Consider the following 23,979-nt stretch of genomic DNA (forward strand, 5'->3'; position numbering starts at 1 on the left):
TCTCTCTCTCTCTCTCTCTCTCTCTCTCTCTCTCTCTCTCTCTCTCTGTATGTGTATGTATGCATTTGTGTGTATAACAAAAATGAAAGAAAAAGAAAGCAATTAATTTGAAAGAGAGCAAGTGTGCAGGTATCAGGAGGAGAGTTTGGAGAGAAGAAAGGGAAGGGGAGAATAACGTGATCACACTATAATTGTCAAGCATAAAAAAGAGTATTGGATGTAGTGAACAGCATTATTTTCCTATAATGCAAGATGATCGTTGCTGTCAAATATAGTTTTTTACTCTTTGCTGTCCATCATGTGCAACGGGATCTGTTTTATTTACTATCATATGCTTCTGATACCAGTAACTATTGTTTGTACGTTTTAAAGAAACCTAAACCCCTTCAGCATGCACAACCACAGGGAAAGGGCACATTGACTGGGCTGCCATGGAAATCCAAACATCAGGTGGAATTAAAAGATACTTGAGAGCAAACCAATTTTTATATCGTATATCTCCTCTTTCAGAGATTAAACTATGAGTGATAGGAAATGGGACGAGAAAGTTAAACATCCTTGTGTACATGGGGACAGAAAGTTCAGAACTCAGTGAAGCTTATCACAAATTGTGAAGGTAAACGTAGTAATCCACTTCTAATTCATCATACTCAGGAGGCCAGTATCACAAGTTTGAGTCTAGACAACAAGAATGCGTCTTCTCAAAAATCCAGTTTAAAAATAAGAAAAAATGGCTGAAGGACTATAGAGAGGGTTCAGTGGTTAAGAGTCCTAGACCTGAGTTTTATTCCCAGCACCTACATAGTAGCTCACAACCATCTGTACCTCTCATCACAAAAAATCCAGCACCCTTTTCTGACCTGGTCCACGTACATATATTCAGTCAATCACTCAGATACATTAAATAAATGGTTTTAGAAGTAATTGTTTAAATTACTGAGGATGCAGCTCAGAGAATGTCTATGCATAGTATGCATGAGACTTAGGGCTCAGTCCTTAGTGCTGCAATTAAAAAGGAAGTTATGGAAATATTTGAAATAGTGCCCTTCAGGTTTCTTGATAGGCGGTTTTCCATGCTGAGTAATATGAAATGGCACTCTAGTTTGATGGAATAGAATCGGGGGTCTTCGTTTTCACACACAGCTGCCCATGAGCTTGGCTAATACTCATCTATTCCCTAGACCAACAGTATTTCTCTTCGTCATATCATGAGTGCTTGGCATTTCCAGTGTTTGTCTTAGATCCTAACCCTCTCTGATTTCATTTAGTCCAGAAATGTCTCTGTTATTTGCTTTCTAGATTTTTCAGTGTTGTAACCTGTGCCACATTCAATTTCCTCCAATGCAACGTAGCATCAGGGTATTTAAAAAAAATGTTTTATTAAAATAGAATTATATCCCTCCCCTTCTCTTTTTCTTTCCTTCAGCTACTCCTAGATACTCTCCCTCTAACCCCTCCCATGTCCACCCTTAGATGGTGATAAAATCTTTAAATATTATTGTCACATGTGTGCACATGTGTATGTATGTATGTGCATATATGTGAGTATGTATGTGTGTAGGTGTATCTATATATGTGTGTATTTATGTATATCAGTGTATGTGTGCATGTGTATATGCATATATGTGTATTTATATATGTGTGCATGTCTGTATATATGTGTATATGTATGTGTGTATATATGTGTGTGTGGGTATATGTATGTATATATGTGTATGTTTATGTAAATGAATGTAGGTATGTATTATGTATGTGTATTATGTGTGTATATATTTGTGTGTATGAATGCAAGTGTAAGTATGTGTGCATGTGTATAGGTGTGCATGTGTGTATATGTATGTATATGTATATGTATATGTATGTATGTGTGTATGTGTATGTTTATGTAAGTAAGTGTATGTGTATATTTGTGTATGTATATGTGTTTTGTGTATGAATGTGTGTATGTTTGTATCTGTGCATGTGTATATCTGTGTGTGTATATATATATATGTGCATACACATATATATATGTGTGTCTATGTCTATGCATGTATGTGTATATCTGTGTATACATATATATACACATACATATGTGTGTCTATGTGCATATGTATGTGTATGCATGTGTGCATATATGTATATATGTATTATGTGTTTGTGTATGTATGTATGTTTGTATGTATATACTCAGGGTTCTTTTTGCCATTTGTCTACTCATAAATACCTTGCCTAGGTTCAACTTTAAAATTTTATGTCAGGTGAAGTTGAATAATTGTGACAAAAACATTATTCATTAGAATTTTTCTTTAAGTTGTACTTTTACATTTTCCTCACTACAATTTACATCCTTAGAGAACCTTGTCAAAAGCCCTCCTAGAAAGTAAAGTCAGAAATACCCACGTTCCCTTCTCCAGTCAAACCATCTATAGTTCTCTTTCTGAGATTGTTACCTTGAGGTGGTTGCTTTTCTGTCTCTAGGTTTGCTTATCAGGTTCAAAGTGTGTTCAATTGCAGAACTCTTCTCTGAGCTAATTGACACCTCCACTTTTCTCTTAAAACATTTAGCTTTTGATGATATATTTTGTCAAGAGTTGTAAGATACAGTATGTTTTAATAAGTATTGTAATCATGTATGAAGTTATCCTGTTGTCCCCACCGGAAATTCATCCAAGTGTCTTCTCAGGGAGTCATCTTTTCTATAACTAGTTCACCAACATTGCATGAGATATTTTTCAAATGTGTGATAGAAATAGAGCCCCTTCAACACTTAGGAGTTGCTGAGGTCATTTGATATGAACCTTTTTAGTCTTACCATCAGGCCCTGAACACAAAGTCAATCCCTCTTAGGTGAAAAAATACCTATGGCTATGTATGCCACGACTTTGAATTCTATACACATCTATTCAAAATCAATAGCTATGTTATAGAGTTATAGCAGTAGACTATAAGGTCAAAGGAAATCTCTAAGAGACACAAAACCAAGAGACAGAAGTCAAAACAGTAACCAGAACTTCCACTGTTAATTATGGGTAACACATCAAATCAGTTATTTTTCAAGTGTCAAGGGAACAGTGACCAGTGTGAGGGTTCACCTTGTGCTATGGGAACTTAAAAATGACTATCTGTGATTATTCAACTCAAGAAACTTGCTATTTGTCAAGCAGTAAATAAATAGCCATGGTCCTTGATTTGAAGTAGAATCTGCACTAAATCAAATATAAAAGCACCTTTCATCCATAAGCATACCCAGAGGCATTTCCTTAGCAAAAATGGTTTAAGCTTACTCTGAAAGGAGAGCAAAGGGGAGGGGGGGAGGGAGGGAGAGAGAGGGGGGGAGGGAGGGAGGGAGGGAGGGAGGAGGGAGAGAGGGAAGGAGGGAGAGAGGAGGGAGAGAGGGAGGAAGGGAGAAAGAGAGGGGGTAGGGGGGAGGGAGAGAAGGGGAGGGAGGGAGAGAGAGTTGGGGGAGACAATATGAATATGGTGATATTCAGGGGACACATTTAATCAAGATTCTTCCTCAGAGTTTGGGCATGGGGTGTTCTATACTGGTGGACACCAGGAAGCAATGTCAAGAATAAAGAAAATAAATTTTCTTGGAGCTAGACTATCAGCAGCCTTGACACTCTCAGTACAGAGAATTTACTTTTTAAGAAAAAAAAATTGAAAAAAAGGCTGTGTTTGAGACAATTCATTCTCTTATTTGTGAAAAGGTAAGTTAGGCGAGCGTGGAAGCCATTCTTCACCATGAGGCAATAATCCACGTGATAGTAGGGGCCTAACCTACAGGCAATTAAAAACCATGGTAGACTTTTAAAGTCTCTACTGAGGAATAATAATTAATAGACAAGCTTGTACATGGAGCACAGTGAGGAAGGGGAGAGACAAGATTCTGTCGATCTGGGAGCTGGATGGTGGCTGTGAATAATAGCTACGCTCTTAAGGAAAGCCCGGTGGTTAAGCAGAGAACTGTCCCCTGAGAACCCAGAGAATGTGTTCAATGTCAAAGCAAAGGGTAAGGTTTAGAAGCAAAGAAAAGGCTTAAAAGGACAAGTGGAATTTTATAACAGAGGTTTCCTATGAACAACTCTGTAGTCAGGTATAGTCCTAGGGACAATATAGTTCACAAGGAAACACATAGCCAGTGAGAGCAGTCAAGGAGGTTAAGGAACACACACAAAATTGGAAACTCTCAGACACTCCCTAAAGACTGCAACAAAAGGGGGATTTAATCACCATTTCAGAGTAAATGAGGATGCTGGAGCAGGTGAGAGAGAATGGTTAATTCTCCAGCTAGCACAGAAAGCCTGCTGAACAAATAGAAGAATAATGTAGACAGTCACTTCTCTAAGTGTATTTTTGTTTTGTTTCTAAGTGATCACACAGCAACCCCAATCCATTTTTCTTACCTGTAGCCATCACAACACTGTGGAGAAGATCCTGAGGTGATAAAGTAGATGGGACAATTTATCCAAAAATATGCTATTCTGAATGTTATGGTCATCAAAGAGAACCAGTTATAGGGAATTAATTCAATTGACTTAGTTTGCTTTCTTATGAATAAATTGCCCTAAGGCTGAAGAAATGGTGTTTTGAGTGAAATATTCTCTACACAAACTTGAGGACCTGAGTCTGTATCTCCAGCATGAATGTTAGAAGCTAAAGTTGATGTTAAGTGTCTGTAACCCTAGCACTGGGAGTAACACACACAGGTAAATGGCAGGGGGAGGGGACTTCAAGCATCTTGGGCCCAATCTAGTTGAAGTGGTGAGCTCCAAGTTCAGTGAGAGCCCCATCTCCCCAAATAAGAGATAGCACAATAGAGGAAGACATTTTAAGTCAGTACATGGGCTCTACTTGAACACACATATGTATGCACACTTATACACATATGCACACAATTAAAAGTAGGAAAATAAGTTTTCCTTTTATCTGGTTTCACCTGTATAGGCCCTCACAGAAATACTCTCAGGAACTGCTGGCAATAGTCATTTCTGTTAATTGTCTTTGTGTTTGGGAAAATCCAAGTGTAGTTTTGTGTAGAATAGCACTGAGCCCACCTATCCAACTGTCAGGAGTCAGGTTTGGAGATGGAGGTTTTCTCAGAAGGCAGCTCCCATTGTGGATAGAAATAGAGATAGTGCTTTGGGAGGAGGTGGACCAACTATGACCTGTGCCTCAGTATTAACCCAGCTCCTCTGTCCTGGGGTCAGGAGCCTCAGGACCTGAAGCAGGATACCCTTCTGTGCCCACTGTCTCATGTGCCTCAGCCACAGCACCTAGACTCTGGCTAGTACAAGAGTGTATTCAAAACCTGGTTTTCTTCCTGTTCTAATCTGCTTGAGCTCATTCTTGCTGTTTTCTGTAAACACTGGAAGGGGCCAATGCAGTGTTTTCTCTGACAAGCTGAAAAATAATCAGTATGGGACTCAGAAATGGGTGCTGTGGGAAAGCTGCCACTTGGTCTCCTGCTGGTCATGATAACCACTTTGGGATGGTTATTTATATTATTTCCCAGACTTTTATGGTTTCTATGGGTGAGTTACAGATCATTTGGGTTGCATAGGAGATAAGGCAGAATAAACTTGCTTAAATCACCTTTAATTCCACAGGACAGCTAGCTCCGTTTTTAGATCTACCTGGAAAGAATCCCAGGAGTCTTAACCCATTCCTTCCATTGTTTAAGATCTCTGCCTCTCTGTTCCCATTTTGTAGGTTGAAAAATTAATAATGTGTAGGCAGACCTGATGGTGTTATATTTTGGTAACGCGCATTCTGATGTGGCAGGAACGGCACTTTCCTGCTAGGTCTATATCTTTATGAAGGGAATCTTAAAGCTGTGAAGTACCTGCCCCAGACTCAACCTACACCTCTCCCACATACAAACCTCCTGACTCCCAAAGTGAAGACGCTGATGCCCAGAAAGCTGAACTGGAGCCAGTGAGACGTGACTGTCTGCCACAGATATTTGTGTAGACCAAATTATTAATGTTTAGCCAAGGGAAAGCAGCTGCCTTTACCATCCTGTTGAAGGATGACAGTGTGTCTTTTCCTGATAAGATTGTGGCCAGAATGGCCTTTCCTTTAGGAGGTGGATAGCAGTTGTTCTGTCTACAGGCTACAGGGATGTCTGGCTTCTCCTTTCTCTCTGTATCTGAGTCTATCTCCCTATTCTTCTTACAGACTGTTTTAAACTTAACTACACTGAACATTTTGTATATATTTGCCTGACAATAAATGGGTCTGGGGCCAGGGATGGTTCAAGGGTAGGAAAAGCATCTTTATTATAACAGAAATGAAAAGCCATTCCCTATGTTTAGCAAACACTTAATGAATCCAGTTTTGTTACAGACATAGTTTTAAGAGTTTTTATTTGTATAAAAATGATGAAAATTTAAAACTGATGTTAACAAATCCTATAAGAACTACATCCATATTTTCCTACTCACATATGTCTTTTTTATGATATTGTAAACTTTAAAATTGTTCCCATCTCCTGGGCTCAAATCAGTTTTTTGTGTAGTAACTTTTAAGCTTAATACACTAAACCCAAATGAAGCAACAGCCACCCACATACTCTGTGAGAAAAAAAAAAGCAAATTCTATATACATGTGTAGAAAGTATACCGCCCCAGTTCAAAAAATATTCACAATTTTATTTTTGAGATGTTAAACTTTGAGTAGGAGTTTATAGGTAAATTCCAGCTATGGGTTTGTAATTATAGATCTTTGTATAATGTTCCTCAGAATATGTTTTTTCATTACTATCCTGAGGCAGCCTTGTTTATGATTTTTGGTTACAATTATGGTAGTAGGTTTTGTGGAAGCTAAAAACCATTACATCTACAGTTAGTAGAATCTATTCTTCAACAAAATCACTATTGCCTCTCCTATCTGGTGGTCTTCATGGCACCATAGCAGATAGCTGAAGCTCATTGGCCAGCCCTGGCTGAATCTATAAGCTTCATATTCAGCGATAGACTCTGTCTCTCAAAACAAAAGGTGGCTATCTGAAGTCAACCTCTGGCCATCACACACATGCATGATTGGACACACGATGCAGTGAGCACCAACCCTCACCTCATACACCTGCATGTGCACATGCACATGTGTGTGTATGTGAGTGTGTGTGTATCATAAATATCCATGCATACAAACACCTCTCCCCCTCTTCTACCTCTTTCTCCCACTCTCCCTCCTTTGCCTCTTTTTGCAAAACTCGTTTTGCTTATATTAATCACTTTGCCTTTGCCCCACATGATTCCATACACCTTTTGATCACTGGCCATTATCAACTGTTCTTTTAAAAGATAGAGAACACCACCTCTTCTGTGACACCTCCTGGTCCTCTTGTCAATAAATAAACATGCACTTTGGAGATTTTTGCAGAGATGCGTACTTTTCTTTGTTTCTGAAGCTTCATAGACAGCAATTACAGAAAATGTTAACATTAAATTTTATAGCCATTATCTACCATCTAATATCCCTTCTTCCTCTTCAAAGATAATGCTTTATTTCCTGTTTTCTGATCTCTGCTTCTTGTGTTGTTTTTTTAAATCACTAAAAATGATGAATGAGGACTTTCTTTTTCCTATGATTTGATTTGCATACATTTTCTTTCTATTATCTACACTGTTGATGCAGTGCCCTGATGGTTAAAATGAGCCAGCCAATCTCGGATGCAATACTAACATCTTTACTTCCCTTTTTAGTTCATTAAGAAGGCAGAATCTCAATTAACTATTGTACATGCAGTTCATATTCCGATTTCTGTTAATATAACTACATTTAAAAGAATATATGTTCATTAGTCATGCATAGAACTATTGGTGCCTCTTCACAAAATTCATAGACTCATCCATACTCTTATCCCATTTCAATAAAGAGGAACTTGAGACCAGTACCTTCACTCTAGCCAGTGTTCTCCGTGTACCTTCTCTGTTCTTGGCGTTGGCCTTTGGTAAACCAAGTGCTGTCTCTCGTTCTATTTCTTTGCCCCATTCCAAATTATTACAATGTTGAATGGAGTATTAAAAATTGCTGGTTTTAGTTTATTGCTTGGAATGTCATTTCCTCTTTGCAACTTTTTTTTGCTGATTTATTGACTTATTTAGTGACTTGCTTTTTTATTAAATTATTTTATTTGCATTCCAAATGCTGCCCCACTTCGCAGTCCCCCCTCCTAGAGTTCTTCAACCCATCCCCTCTCCCCTTTGCCTCTGAGAGGATGCTCCCCTCACCTCCCCTCACACACCCATCCACCACCACCTCACTGGCCCCCAGCATCTTCCTTTCTTGGGGCAGCAAGTCTCTACTGGATTAGGCGCATTCTCTCCCACGGAGGCCAGACAAGGCAGTCCTGTGCTGCATATATCCTAAGGGGCCATGGACAAGCCCATATATGCTCTTTGGTTGGTAGCTTAATCTCTTGGAGCTCCCAGAGGTCCAGTTTAGTTGATACTGTTATTCTTCCCATGGGGTTGCCATCCTCTTCCACTCCTTAAATCCTTCCACTAACTTTTCCATAGGGGTCCCCAACCTCAGCCCAGTGGTTAGATGTAAGTATTTGCATCTGTTTCAGTCAGCTGCTGGTAGAGCCTCTCAGAGGACAGCCATGCTAGGCTCCTATTTGCAAGCACAACATGGCATCAGAAATAGTGTCAGAGTTTGGTGCCTGTACATAGGATGGATCCCAACTTGCTACTCATTTTGGAAATGTTTGACTTCACTGAGTGAGGGAAAGGAACCAGAGTGAGGAGGATGTAAATGGCCTATAGAACTTCTACACTAGACCTCAAGTGACAGGTGACAAAATCTGTAAAGATAGCTCAGTTGGGAAGATGCTGATCTTGAGAGCTAGCTTGGGCCTCTCCTCACCAACTTCTTCCCTGGCTTTCTTTGTTCTGTCTCTCCTTGCATTGATCTCTCTCTCTTTTGTCCTTTTTGCTTCCTCTTGCATTTCTCTTGTTTTTACTTTCTGATGAGACAGCTGTCATATATCACAGGTTGACCAAATACACGGTTTAGAAAGACCTTGAATTTTGGATCGTTCTGCCTCTAGTTCCCAAGTGCTGAGATTGTAGGTGTGTACCACTGTGCCTCGTGGTGAGGATCAGACTTTGTGAATGCTACACTAGCACTTTATCAACTGAGGTACATCCTCGATTCATCCTTCCTTGATTCCTCACTCTCCCCTCCTTCCTCTCTCTCTCTCCCTCCTTCCTTCCCTCCCCCTGTGTCTCTCTCCTTCTCCCTCCCTCTCTCTCTCTCTCTCTCTCTCTCTCTCTCTCTCTCTCTCTCTCCCAACTCTGTCAGTAAATCTGAGCTCTGAAGTTTCTTTGTTTCTGTTTTCTTTCTCCTTTCTTCCTTCTTTCCTTTCTTTCATTCATTTTTTTCAATTTTATTGTAATTTTGAACTCCAGGGATACATTCTTTTATGCAGTTTCAAGTGTGAAGGGAAAGACATCTTGCTAGAGAGTTATGTTAAGTGCAGTTGGCATGTAGAAAGAGCAGAAGGAACTCAGCTCAGCAGTTGCAGTTCTAGTAGCTTGGCTTCCTTGTCTGGCCTCAGTGGGAGAGGAAGCGCCTAGTCTCACAGAGATTTGAGGTGCCAGGGTTGGGAGGGAATGTCCAGGGGCCTCACCTGCTCAGAGGACTAGAAGAGGGAGTATGGGGGAAGAATTGTGGGAGGGGGCTGCCAGGAAGGTATCAGTGAGCAGGATGTAAAGTGAATAAGTAAAAAATTAATTAACTCATTAATTTATAAAGAAAAACTCAACAGAAAAAAAAAGAATGGATGTGAACATGTTTACTGGTCTTCTGCTGAATAAGAGGGCTGAGGAGGGATTACTGTCCTGTGAAAGAAGTCTAGGCAGAGTTTTTAGAGAGCACTGTTTCTCAAAGTGGTGCCCACAGGCTGCCTGCATCATATTCCCCAGATCCTCTCTCTGTATCTCAGAGGGACTCAGTCTGAAAATATATGTGGAACTGGAGATTTGTATTAAGGCAGATTCCCCAGAGAACAAGCTCAAAGTAGAAGCACAGTCCATTTATCCTGGTGCTCTGTTCTCCAACTCCCTAGTTCACCAATGTGCACACATCTCAAGGTGCCTAAGATGAAGTGACCAGCATATAGGCACTAAGACATGAGTAAGGATATATTTGAAACATTTACCTCATAGAAATCTTGTGGTAGAAGAAGCAGAAACTACACATTTTATGTAGTTTATTTTATGTGCAGAATGGTAATCCTTGTCTCTTCCTCTACCCTTCCTTTCTTTCATCCTGAAATAGTTTATCTTTCCAAAAATAAGAACAATTGAGCTTTCTTAGTTATTTGAAAACAAGAGTCAACCCTCAACATACTTCCCAAGTGGTTTTTTAATTACCCAATACCAATTACAGAAGCCTCCTCTGGGACTTTATACAAATTCTAGGGGTTGTCCGTAGCACACAGTATCATTACTGGCTTCTGCTCTTATATGCCTCTGGTCTATAAATGCTCAGTTGAATTGTCCCTGTAAACTGGAGCTGCACCAGATTCTGACTTGGAGTTGATGCTCCAGAAATGTTTGCCAAATGAACAAACGAGCTAAAGGACCCCATGACGCCACCTTGACGCAGTTTTCATGGACTCTACCATAAGGAATGGCTGGACTTTCTTTCATGTAAAATTAAATATGTTTGTATTAAAATCAGCTTCCTGTGATCCTAACCAAGATATGTTCTAAAACTGCTGCAAATAGAGCAGGGCAAACACCAGGATGCTTCTGGGATCTAAATACTTGTGAAGGTTTTTATTTTTATTTATTTTTTTGTTAAGAAATGTTTTGAAGAACTCCAAGCAAATTTAAAAGGGGGATCTACTGGATTTTGGTTAAGTGCTAACAAAAAAAAAGAAAAAAGAAAAAAGAAAAAAAAAAAGAAAGGTCCCTTAATTCCCTATCCAAATACTTCAAGCTTAAATTTACTGGCAGCTATTTCAGAGGAAGATGGTGACTTTAAAATCCTTAGTTTGTTATAGAGAAGATGTTTTTGTCTTCAAATGTTTAGGGGGGGATTAAAGGGAATTTATAGCTTGGGGGGAGGAAGTAATAAATGTGGTAACAATGCAATGTCTAAACTGTCCTGAGTTTCTGGAATTACTGACTATGAAAACAGCGTTTAGATGTTGTATCTAAAGGAATTACTTTCACATCATGCTTGAGACGCCTCCCTGGATCAGTGGGTCTTCTATTGTTTAAGAGAGGTTGAATCAATTACACAGGAGATAAATTCTGTCATTAGCTCTTTTGTTACAGAGCCCAAGAAACATATTTAAGAACTAGGTTTTTTCTTTCAAAAAATTTAATCACCATAAGGTATATTTTTCTTAAGGTTCAGATTCTTCTGATACACTTCATGTTTAAATAATTCTATTTTTAAGGAAATATCATGAGTAAAAAATAAATGAATCTGGTAGATCACGTTCTTTCTTGCTGTGCCCTGTTTTTCTATTAATAGAATCTTACCTTAAAGGTTTATTTCTATTTCATTAACAAAGGCAGTTGTAATTTGCTATCATATACAAAAAAAAAATGTAAAGAAATGTTTTAGTGTAGTACTATACAGCCTTGGAAGGACTTCTCTGTAATCATAATGTAATACTTTTGTGTTCTGTCTTTTTATTATTTAAGGGTACCCAAGGTTAGAGGTAATAGGACATTGCCAGCATTCAATAGTGAGGCCAGTTAATGCAGAATTAATCTTTAAACAGCACTTTCTTTTAAGTGATGCCTCTGATGGACACAGTTTTTCTTTGGAACATATATTCAAAAAAAAACTTGACATGTTAAAAGTTCTACTGGCAATGGTAGCACATCCTTGAAATTCCAGCTCTTAGGAGATTGCAGCAAAATTTCAGATTCCAGGACAACTTGGTTTCTTTGTAAGTCCCTATCTCCTAAACCAGTGCGAAAGGGGTAGCCACTGTGTAGTTATTTTATCTATCTATCTATCTATCTATCTATCTATCTATCTATCTATCTATCTTATCAATTAAATGATAATTATGGTCAAAGAATGACCCATTGTGAGCAGTGCCTCAGGGAACTGTGAAAGAGGCTCCCAGGAAAAAAAGTAGAAGACCTTTTATCTCAAGTGTATTTTTTCCCTGGATTGTTCTTGAATATGACTTTGTGCCTCCTGTGACAAACCTTTCCCTTCAATTCATAAGACAAGTTTAATGTTGTTGGATGTCATTGTTGGATGTCAAATGATAGCTATAGAACTCAGTCTGGTCAGCATACCCTGAATCTGTGTATGGTTTTCTGCCTTCCTCTCACAGAGCCTCTCTTACAGTTCCCCAAGGCACTGTTCACCATGGGTCATTCTCTTGACTGTCTTCCAACAGATAATTGCTTCCATTACTTGATGAAGTTTAATTGTTGTAACTGTCCACAAATTTTATTCCAAAATGTCTTTTTATGTCTAGGTGAGTTTGGTATAGAGAAAATGAACCCAAAGTCATTTTAAATCTTCATGTGAATTCTTACATGATCATCCTTAATTATGAAAATACTTCTGAGTTATATAGTAGTTGATCCCTCTTATATTTATTTAATATATCCCATCTCAGACCCACAACCTCACATGAGTGAACTGCTCTTTCTCTAACAATTTCTATTTTAAAATCAAATATTGGAGGCATTCTTGTGTGTCTTAGTTCTCAGTAATTCAAATATTTAATGAGTTGCTCTTTACCCCCTTTCTATAAAGTAGGTTTCTGTAGTCCCCCCATGAGCTTCTGTTTAAATAAGTTGTCTTCTTCCCCACTTAGAGTCAAAGAAGCTGAGGAAGTGTGTAGGCAGAAGAAAGGAAAATCACTCTATAAAGTAAAACCAAGACATGACTCTGGGATTGTAAGTATTGACTATTCTTGTTTTCAGCTTGTGATTGTCTTTGCAATATACATAGACTTATACAATAATATTTCAGTCATATTTATCTTGTATATGGATAAATAATGAGCTTCTAATTCCAATAGTTTCTTTTCATTTTGTCTTCAATCTGGACTTTGTAGTTGAGTCAGTTTCAATGTTGAGTATTTGAAACTTGGGAATTAAGACGTATGTGAGAGCCTGTGTCCACCTCTTGGGGCAGGAGGATAGCCTGGACTTCCTCATTATACATGAGTCACAAGCCACTGATGCATTTTAACCCAGAATGACTAATAGGAGATTTACTACATGAAACTCAATAGGAAATGACATGCTCTCAAGTAGGCTATCTGTCTAGAAGGATGGTCTAGAAATCCTTCTCTGCCAAGTCCTCCATTACTAAACAAACCAAAATAAGTAAATAAATAAATAATAAAAAATAAGAGAACAAAATAACCACCAACTTGTATTCCCTTAGAATGAAATGTTGATTATAAAGGCAAATTTTCCTGGTACTGTAGACATTTTGTTGAGGGTTCTGAAGGTATCATAATCTCCTATTGCCAGGGTAAGGAAATAGTGCTTGTTTAGATGAAAATTTAGGATACCAAATAAAAGCATTTTAAGATTTGTTTTTATTTTTAATTAACCATTGGATCTGTACATATGGAAGCAACAACCTGAGGAGGTGGGAAGAGGGCTTTGACTCCTTTGGAACTAATGTTTCAAGGGTTATGAATGACTTCTCATAGCTTCTGGGAACTGAACTCTGCATGGCTTAATTGCTGAACCATCTCTCTATCACTAACTGAAACACCTTGAATTAGATTTAATATAACATAGTCTAAGTAAAATAGACAGTTCAGATAACTCAAACTGCCTTATGGTTAAGTAGCCTTGTTTTGAAAATATTTCTACCTTCAGATAAAATTTATTTTCCCATCAGGTTTTCTGTATCAAAATTAGACTTATCTGATGGTAAATTTGTCTTATGCTGCTTTCTGATCAAAAGTTAATTGAGCCATATTGAATAAGAGGAATGATTATTAGCTAACTGTGATCATGGTGCTATGAGATAGAAGAGAATTAAAACATTTCAACCAGGAAATCAATCCATTGATTTTGAGTCTGTATTCATGCCTTTGCATGGGGGATCTGAAACAACAGGGCTATGCTGTCCCTCCTTCACATATGTTATAAACTAAACTTCAAAAACTGATTTTCTCAAAAGTATTTGGTAATTTGTTTCAATGAGAATTTGAAAAAATAATTAAAGATGAATCAGATATAATGTGTGTAAAGTTTTCTGAGTGAATTGATCTTTTCATATTTATCCAGAGAATTTAATAGAAATAAAAATCTTATTTGGGCTCCTCTAAACTCCAGTTTTTATTTTTAGTCTCATCTGACACACACACACACACACACACACGCACACACATATGTATATGTATATGTATATGTATATGTATATGTATATGTATATGTATATAAGATTGTTTGCTGCTTGTTTGATTTTTAGAAAGCAAAGATAAGCATGAAAACATGAGCTGTGACCAGCAGAAGAAAACAAGTCACTGAAGCAACCTCCGCAACATCCACCTGAAGGAGGGAAGGAAGCTACATCCACCTGATCATTTTCCTCAGAACCTCTTGCATAATCTTCCTGTTTTCTAGAAAGTTTGTTGATTGTTGAAATTTATTGTATGTTCTGTTAAAATTCCAAAAGCTTTAGGCCTGCAGAGAATCAGACACATTTTCCTTTTTGTACGCATTGTGGCAGACCTAAGTGGCACGACTAAGAGACACTGTCAGCATTAATTCTGAACATGCTGAACCTTAACATATGATTTTCTTTTGTGAGATTCTCTCTTGTTGCAACAAAAAATTTTTTCTTTTTACTGACAACCAGAACTCCACATTACCTGTGGGTAAATGTTGTTCCTAGTGAATTCTTTGTATCTACTTGACTTCTGCTTACACAGCGTCTATTTGAGAAGTAAAGACCATCTATATGTCATGATCCATGCTCTCCCATGCTTAAGCTGCTCTCTATAATATTTCCCCTTGAGACCCTATGAAAAACTGGTCTGTAGCAGAGATAAATGAAATTATGAGATGTCTCTTTATGTCTAACACTGTACTACTTCTCTCTCTCTCTCTCTCTCTCTCTCTCTCTCTCTCTCTCTCTCTCTCTCTTTCACACATACACACACACACACACACATATACACACACACACAACTCTTTTCTCTCTTACACACCCACATAGTTTCTTACTCACACATAGATACACGTGCACACACATTCTTTCTAACACATACACAAGCCTCTCCTAATATTTTCAAGAAATTTGAGTAAGTGAAGCTCATGAAATTGTTAAATTTATTTTTTGACAAGCACTTATTGTAAAAAATAGAAAAAATAGATGAATCAGATCTATCTAGACCATGTTAAGTAAAATATGTCTGCATATTTTGACATGATTAGATTGTGACCATGTGTTACCCAGGTGATTTACCGCTATGATGTGAGGATGTGTTTGTTTCTCATCTAAAGGGTCCTAGGGAGGGATTTTACTCACTCTAATGTCAGGAAACAAAATGGTAAGTTCCTACTCTTTCTGAACATATTTCAGTCAGATCATAATTGATTAAGAGGGTTTTGTATAACATTAATAGTTGTTCTTTTCAATTGCTGCTAATAATATTCATTGAGTTATGGTTTTAGAAAAGGAGAAAAAAATGATTGCTATTGTAAACCAGTCATGGACAGCAACTTAACAATAATGTTATAAATCATAGCTATACTTGTATTTATGTAAAGTATGATCTCTTGCCTTTTACTTTGTATTTTAAGTGCAAAGAAACAGTAGTATTTTATTTTCTTCTGTTGTTTTTTAGCTTTCCTGTCCCATGGTCTTTCCAATGTGTACATTACCACTCTTCAATGAATTAATAGGGCATTTAACAAAGATCGCTATGTGCAATACTGTATTTAGTGTTTCTATTTCAATTTTTTAGGATGTTAATTTATATGAAAATAAAATGAATAATAAAATATTTCTGTGTTGGCTGTGTGCATATCATATATGTTTTATAATTTTAAGTATATATTTTTTAAGTATATATATATATATATACTTAAAAACAAAGACATTGTGTTTAACTTTTATAGGGAATAGGGATGGGAAACAAGTGAGCTAAACATCAATCATTTCAAGATTCTGGAATTTAAGTCTATCATGCTACCTGAGTCAGAAATTTTGATAAAATATTAACTCTTCACCCAGTTGTTTTCTTTCCAGCAAACATTCTACTTTCTTAATATCCATTTCCAATACAATACTATATCATTAAATTTATTATATTCAAGACCAGATTCAGTTTGTCATCCTCTCCCTCCAAATTTTAGTCTTCTGAGTTATCTATCTCAGGAAACAGAGCCTCCATCCTCAGGAACAGGAATCATTCTTTATAGCTCACTCTCCCTTGTGTCTTCATTGACTCAACTGCCAACACTATTAGTTGTGACTGGTATGAAGATGTTCTCATTTTGCTCCTAGACCATGAAAGTATTAGTTCAAAACTGATATGAATAACTTTGACAATTGTATTAGTTTTGCTTTGTTTTGTTTACCTTGATAGAAATACCTGAGCAAAGCAACTTGCAGAAGTTGTTGATTTGGTTCACAGTTCAAAAGGATACAGGTATGGCCAGCAGACGCATAAGGTGACTGGTCACAGTGCTTTCACACTCATGAATCAAAAGAAGAAGGAGACAAAGAAGGAGAGGGAGGGTTGATGCTATTCTCAGCTCATTTTCTCCTTTTTATTCAGTCTAGAACCTCAGCCAAGGGAATAATGCTGCTCATATTTAGGGTAGGTATTTCTGCCCTGGTAAGCCCCATCTAAGACATGCTCAGAGGTTTTTCTCCTAGATCATCTCAGAGCCTGTCAAGTTTGGACTCAATATTAACATTACAATGTTTTTCAATTGCTATCACAGTTAAAGATTTGTTTCACACCAGTTCTTGTCTATACATCCAACCTATTTTTGTTCAAAATTACCAAGCTGATAATCTGCATTTCCTACTGAAAGAGTCTAGTAATTACATCAAAGTATGTGATCTCAATTTATCCAAAATCTTAACTGTGACTGAAAGAGCAATCAGATTCTTGGTTTTGCCTTGGATTATATCTCTTTGCTCAGCCAATCTGAATTCCAGCCTCCTGTCAGACTAAACCACTTTCAGTCCTTTATGCAGTACTCTTTCTAACCTCCCATGATCTTCATAAGTCCCCCAAAAGTTCAAATATTGGGGTCTCTATACCTAAACCATCAGAGTCAGGGGAGCCTAAGGGGTGTGTTCGGGCTATAAAAGAATTGATGTCATTACTGATAAAGTAGATTCTCATTGAGAAAGCAAATAAACAAACACCAGTCTATTTCATGCTTCATTGCCTTGTGATACATTCTGCCGTGGTCAGATGCAGCAGAAATACTCTTGCATTCGGTTGATCATGGACTCCCCAAGCTCTAGGATCCTACTGATATTAACTTGTCTTTCTTATATAGTATGTACTCTATGTTATTTTGTTATAGCAAAAGAAAATGAAGTAAACTATTCACTATATATCATTTTAGGTGTTTTTCAGTCACCTTGAGCCAATGTACTCCAGGGCATCCTCTGATGCTTGTCTTTCTGGCTTCTTGAAAGTTACAGATATTAATAAGTATTTATTAAAGAAATGCAAACTGTTAACTGTGACACAAACTTCAGGATGCAAACAAGTGGAAGGCTGAACAAAGACTATTATTGGGATGGGGTTACAGTAGAGACTGAGGATGACATTAGTATATTAGTCAGGGTTATTGAGAGAAAATGAACTTATAGAATAAATACAGTAGTTGTTAAATCCATAAAATCAAATGTTGAAGCTGGCCTTCAATATGTATCAGATGCAATATACATATATAAAATAGACACCAATATACATACATATACTCTAATGCCAGTGATGGAATGGTCTTGCCAGCTAGAGTAGGAACAAGAACAAGCAGCTAAAGAGATAAAAATGTCTTCTTCCAAATCTTTTCTATAGGCTTCCACCAGAATATGTGGCCCAGATTAAAAGTGGATCCTCCCACCTCAAAAGATCTGAATTAAAAGTTTACCTTCCCACTTCAAAATATCCCATTAAAGTCACTCTTTCCACAACAAATGTTTTAGTTAAGAAAAAGTCCCCAACAGGTGTACACAGCCACTTGAATTTTACTTAATTCCAAGATGTATTCAAAGTGATAACCAAGAAAACTCGTCATATGTTCACCCCTTGTCAACTGGACACACAATAATATCTCCTTATGTCATACTTACTTTGCAAATGCAAACAATAGTGAGGTTATGCCTAACATGACATAGCTATCCTTTGTTCAACCACAAATGCAAGACAAATTTTAGAATTGATGACAGTGTAAAAAGGAGGGGTCCAAAGCTGATTCCTTATAATTAAGGCAGTTAAGTAGGTACCAATGTGGAAGAATGTTCTATAGTTTAAAAAACACAACTCAGGACAGGAGAAAGAGCTCAGTGGTTAAAAGCACTGGGTGCTCTTCCATCGGTCATGAGTTCAATTCCCAGCAAGCACATAGTGGCTCACAACCATCTATAATTGGATCTGTATCCACCTGGAACACAGGTGTACAGGCAGATAGAGCACTCATATATTAAATACATACATACATACATACATACATACATACATACATCTTAAAAAAAATACACAACTCTGAGTTTAAAGTTTTGAAATTCTAAATAATCCTAAAATGACTAAACATGTTTCAAAAGGTATAGATCTGGAGAGTAGAGGGAAAGGGACAGTGATGGTCTATAAACAAAGGCCCTAAGCCTACAAGGAAGTGTTGATAAGGGAAAATAGACTTAGTCTTGCAGAAGAAATGAAACAAGAAATAGTTATGTTTTGTTCCCATGATGGAATGTAAAGTAGCTAAACAATGGAATAGAAGAGAAACATTTCCATGAGCTGAATGAATTCTAGGGGGACAAAAGTAAAGAGACAGCAGGTGCACAGAACGGTGTTGCTGAGGCATTCCTCAGGATTAGAACTCATGAAAGACAATGCTGGTCATGCCCAAGAGTCATTAGAAGACACAGGAGAGGTGGAACTCAAGGACCCCAAAGAAGGAAGCTTCAGGAAATACAGATAAGGGCTTCAAGAGACAATGGCTGAGAGTTTCCTAAGATCAAGGAATGGCATGCTCTTTCATTGAGAATGCAACAAGTGTTAGGCCAAATAAATACCAATAAATTTGACCTAAAGAGGTCAAACTGAATCATATCCTCTAGGAAGAAAGAATACTTCACTTACAACACAGGGACAGTTATCCTAAAACCAAGAAATAAAATAGTTAAGAGCTAACTTGAAAACAGCAAATCAAGACTATTGGTGAAAGAGATAAATGTTTTCAGAATTTGAAAACCAAGAGTTTACTGTCCAAAAACCTCACAAGCAGGTCTGCTAAAGGGCATGTACCAGTGAGGAAACCAGAGGATGTGGATGTCAGAGGTCATGGAGGGCACAGGAACTCAAGCAGTAAATTAACTCCAGACTGTAAACAATAGCATGTCATTTTTGTGGTTTTAAAAGATTAATAACAAGGTGGCAAGGAAATTTCAAAAAACTAATTCAGACATGCTTTAAAATCTTGCCTTATTCTCTTGGTGTAATTCTCTAAGTGCTGGGCTGTTAATATGTACTAGAAACTGCTATTACTGATGCTATGGTGTACTTACAGACAGGAGATATAGAACACTATCTAGTACCTGAACTCTGGCCTCATAGGAAGGATTTGCTAGCAAAGCATTGGCAAGAAAGAGTGTGTCTAACTTGGTAACAGAGTATCTGACATACTGGAAATTCTGAATTCCATCTTTAACAATTCATTAATCCTGTGTGGCAGGGCTCACCTATTTTCCAGTACTTGGGAGGTAGACATAGGAGAGTAAGTTCAAAGTTCAAAGTCTTCCTTTGCTACAGAGAGAGCTAGCTCAAAGCTAGCCTCCAATCTCTCTCTCTCTCTCTCTCTCTCTCTCTCTCTCTCTCTCTCTCTCTCTCTCTCACACACACACACACACACACACACACACACACACAGAGAGAGAGAGAGAGAGAGAGAGAGAGAGAGAGGAAGAGACAGACAGACAGACAGACAGACAGACAGACAGAGAGAGGCATAACTCACTCCACAGTCTACACTAACAACAAATAACCAGTGTATGTAAATGCACTGCTCTAAACCAACAAACCAATATTATTCAAAAGGAATACTGTGGACTAACTCATTTATGAATAATAATTAAAATACTACAATGTGAGTGAACATTAGGAAGAGCTTGAAGATGCAAAGATTATTTTTGGAAATTGAAGTGATTTTATGAAGACTTACATACATGTTATAAAACATGTATATGAATAATGTACATATGTGAGAAAATTAAATGAACTGAAAAAAATCAAGTAAATGGCATAGCTTTTGAAGAAAATGAATATTATGACCACATCCTTAAATGATTGAATGCCTGAAGGTAAAGTCAGCTGGGGTATAATGCAAAGGCATTAATAATGCTTCTCCTAGGACTGTGGTACAGTAAATGGTAGAGCCCTTACCTAGCATGACTAAGACCCTAGACCTGGCACTATAAAAAGCAAATATAAGGATTTATCACTCTTCTGGTAATGAGAACAAATTTAAAAGTATAGAATTACAAGCAAAGAGGTAATATCTATTTGTTAACCAGAAGAAGACATACCCAGAAAGCAGGAATTAAATGCAGTTAAATACAAGGATAGCATGTCATATGAGGCTCACATCTAAAGTTCAGAGATCAAGAGCATTATGTATTCATCCAGCATTTAGTAAGATTACAATCAGAAAAGTCTCCCACTCAAAAAGGCAATCAGCAGCTGGAGGGGGGCACATTTAAGTAGCAGAGCAGTTACCTACCACACGTGGAGCCCTGGGTTCAAGCTACATACCATCCAAAGAAGCAAGGGAAAAAGTATATATATATTGTTTATATATGTCATCTATGCATATATATATGTATATATACATATATATATACATATATATATATATATATATATGACATATATAAACAATTGAGAGACACACCATTTTTAAAAAAACAACAGAAAGGATAAAACAATGTCAGCGATCCTTAAAGAACTATGTGGATTTTATGCAATCCAACTAAAATACCATCAGGACAATTTGAATTCACTGATGAAGAAAATCAGCAACATTTACTGATCCTGCAAGAACAAAGCTGATACTTAAAAAAAGAAAAGGAACAGAGACTGTTGTTGCTGTTGCTGTAATCTGTTATTCCTTGGATTCTTTGGATTTGGCACAGTTTGAAGAATAAGTCATTATTGAAGGGTTTATAATTAGTATTGGTAACATCTCATTTCCAATATCAAGCACATTCATCTGGTCCATTATGTTTAGCCAAGGAGAAAATACATTGAAGGTCATTTACCTTGGTCCACATCAGTAGAGCAACCCTATCAGATCTCCTGCCCAAGAAAGATGAGAATATCCTTTCAGGCTTAGACAAGGCTTTGCTACCAAACGAGCCTGATGATGTAAGTCATCTCCAGAACCCAGAGGTGAAAGGAAAGAACCTACTCTTACAAGTTTCCTTCTGACCTATGCTTTGGAGCCAGAGTAGAAACATCACCATGCATTCACACACACAAAGGTAGCACTGGAAGAAGAAAAGACAGTTGCCACTAGGAAGCTGAAGAGCTGGAATTTTCTGTAGGAGCAGCTATGCATGACAGGCAGTTTGTGCTAATGAGGGAGCTGCTGAGGTGTGGGCTGACTGTTTACATCAGGCCCCATATAGACAGGCTTCCTGAGGAATGTTGCTCATTTCCTCCAATTTCTTCTTCATCATCATTGTGAGAAGTATTTTTCATGTTTACTTTGACCCCCAGTCCTCTAAGCCCTGCTACAAGTCTTATCTCTGTTTGTGGACTTGGTCATGACCTTTCCACTTCCATATCTTTGCCCATTCTGGCTTTAGTTCAAATCCCAGTTGTATTTCCTTCAAATAAAAGAAAATTTTCTCATTCTCACTCTAGACCAAATAGCCACAGGAACCTGTATCATCCTTGCTCAAGACCAGTCGGGGACTCAGGACCTCAGGGGCCTCGGGGCTCCCATCTCTAGCCTAAAGTGGAAGAGCTTCCACCAACTCTATTGTGGCAAATCTTGAAAGCCATCTTTCTTATCTTCCTCCTCTGCCCAGATCTCAGCATTTTCTCCACACTGAAGCCTCAAGATCCTCAAATTTATTAAGGACCTGCTGGATACTGATTGTCTGAGTGTGAATTTTCAAATAAAGTGGGGAATGGGACCAATCAAGGAAAAGCGGTCAAAAGTTTGTCTATTTCAGGTTAAACAGTGATCCTTATAGATCATTACCTGATGCTTCCTACGTTCATGGATGTGGCTATAAATTTTATTCAACAAGGAGTGTTCATTCATTTTTTTCCCTCTGGCCTTGAGTTTGGGGCTGGGGTTTTCCTCCTGTCAGAGCCCTGCCTCATGTGGGCAGCAACTTTAATAAAGTCAAGGGTTCCTACCCCTATTGATGAAACCTGGAAACCTACAAAACAAGATACTCAGGAAACTCAGATATACATAAGACCCATGAGACCCTTCTCCAAGATTATATGCTGCAAATAATTGCTGAGGATAAGGGACTTTTCAGTAGAGCTGTGTGCACACTGGAAGAGAGCTCCAAAATACCACTTTTCTTATTCACCATCCATACTGGAGTAGGTTTTTCAGTGATGCAGCTACATAAGGATCACCCATTCTCATATATATATATATTTATATATACATAACCATGGCCTAAATAAACTCATCTGTTAACCATGTTAGTCAGGAATAGAATAGTTTCTTGGTTCTGTTATCAGTACTTAATCAAAGAAGAACCACATTTGTGTTTAGGAAAAGCCACAGAACATGGGCAAATGAGAGGAGTTTACAGAGATGCTGAGCAATCCAGTGGAAGAAGCCTTGTGGATGACAGGTCCTGAGGCTGCTGGGTTAGAGAGCTAGAGTTGGGCATTAAGTTGTACAGTGGATATTTCTCAGCATAAAAGCAGTATCTGGATTTGGCTCTATGGAAAATGCCCAAGGGATGTTGATAATATGCTGGAATGATTCTATAATCCAGATTAATGAAGCAGAAATACAGAGACTTCCATTCTATGAAATGGAGAAAAAGATTTAGTTTTAGAAAATCAAGCATGGATCCAAAGCAAGAAAATACATTTAAAATCTGAGGAAATAAAACAATCAAAAAACAAAACAAAACAAAAAAACCAAACCAGTACATTCGTATGAAGATGTTGAGGTTTGGTCTATTGCTATGTATTATAATACTAAATACTGCCCCCCTCCCGCAACACTGTTGCTTCAGGAACAAGGAGATCCTCAATTTCCTTAATTTAAACTACTGGTTGAATAAAGATGCCTACAGCCTATAGTTGGGCAGAAGAGACGTAGGCAAGGCTTCTATTCCCAAGTGTGTGGTCTGAAGCAGAAATTACGAGGGGAGAAGAGGGAGGAAGAGAGGCAAAGATGCTATAGAGAAGTAAATTCTGAGAACATGGCTATGAAGTTTGGCCAGTTGAAGTAAGAGCAGCCTAAGCAGAATGTGGCAGTTATATCCCAGAATTCATGACAGGGAAGTAGACAAAATAGCTTAGAGGTTGCTATCTGCCCAGCTCTAGTGATGGTGAGACTATTATAGATATAAAAAATTGTGTCCTTTATTGAGAACAGAATGATCAAAGATGGAATAGAAACCCCAAATAATTTTTACCACAATAGGAAGTTCTGGGCAATAAGCTTGTGCTGTTGTAACTAGACATCATTGGACAGAAGAATAGCAAAATCCCAAAATAACACTATCCAGACATTAATGCTTAGCACACACACACACACACACACACACACACACACACACACACACACA

At 37.7% G+C, this 23,979-nt stretch overlaps 1 protein-coding gene across 2 annotated transcripts in view; it reads left to right on the forward strand.

Annotated features, from left to right (window-relative positions):
- Fmn2 (formin 2) overlaps positions 1 to 15,958 on the forward strand; it is a 339,367-nt gene extending 323,409 nt beyond the window's left edge. For both annotated transcript variants that reach the window (XM_028755264.1, XM_028755265.1), the window contains 2 exons: positions 12,797 to 12,878; positions 14,419 to 15,958. In XM_028755264.1, the coding sequence (XP_028611097.1) occupies positions 12,797 to 12,878; positions 14,419 to 14,445 (109 nt within the window). In that variant the 3' untranslated portion in view covers positions 14,446 to 15,958. The remainder of the gene's footprint in view (positions 1 to 12,796; positions 12,879 to 14,418) is intronic.
- The last annotated feature ends 8,021 nt before the right edge of the window (positions 15,959 to 23,979 follow it).

The sequence above is a fragment of the Grammomys surdaster genome, unplaced genomic scaffold (assembly GCF_004785775.1).
Source record: "Grammomys surdaster isolate TR1022 unplaced genomic scaffold, NIH_TR_1.0 126051, whole genome shotgun sequence".
Classification (NCBI taxonomy): Eukaryota; Metazoa; Chordata; class Mammalia; order Rodentia; family Muridae; genus Grammomys; species Grammomys surdaster.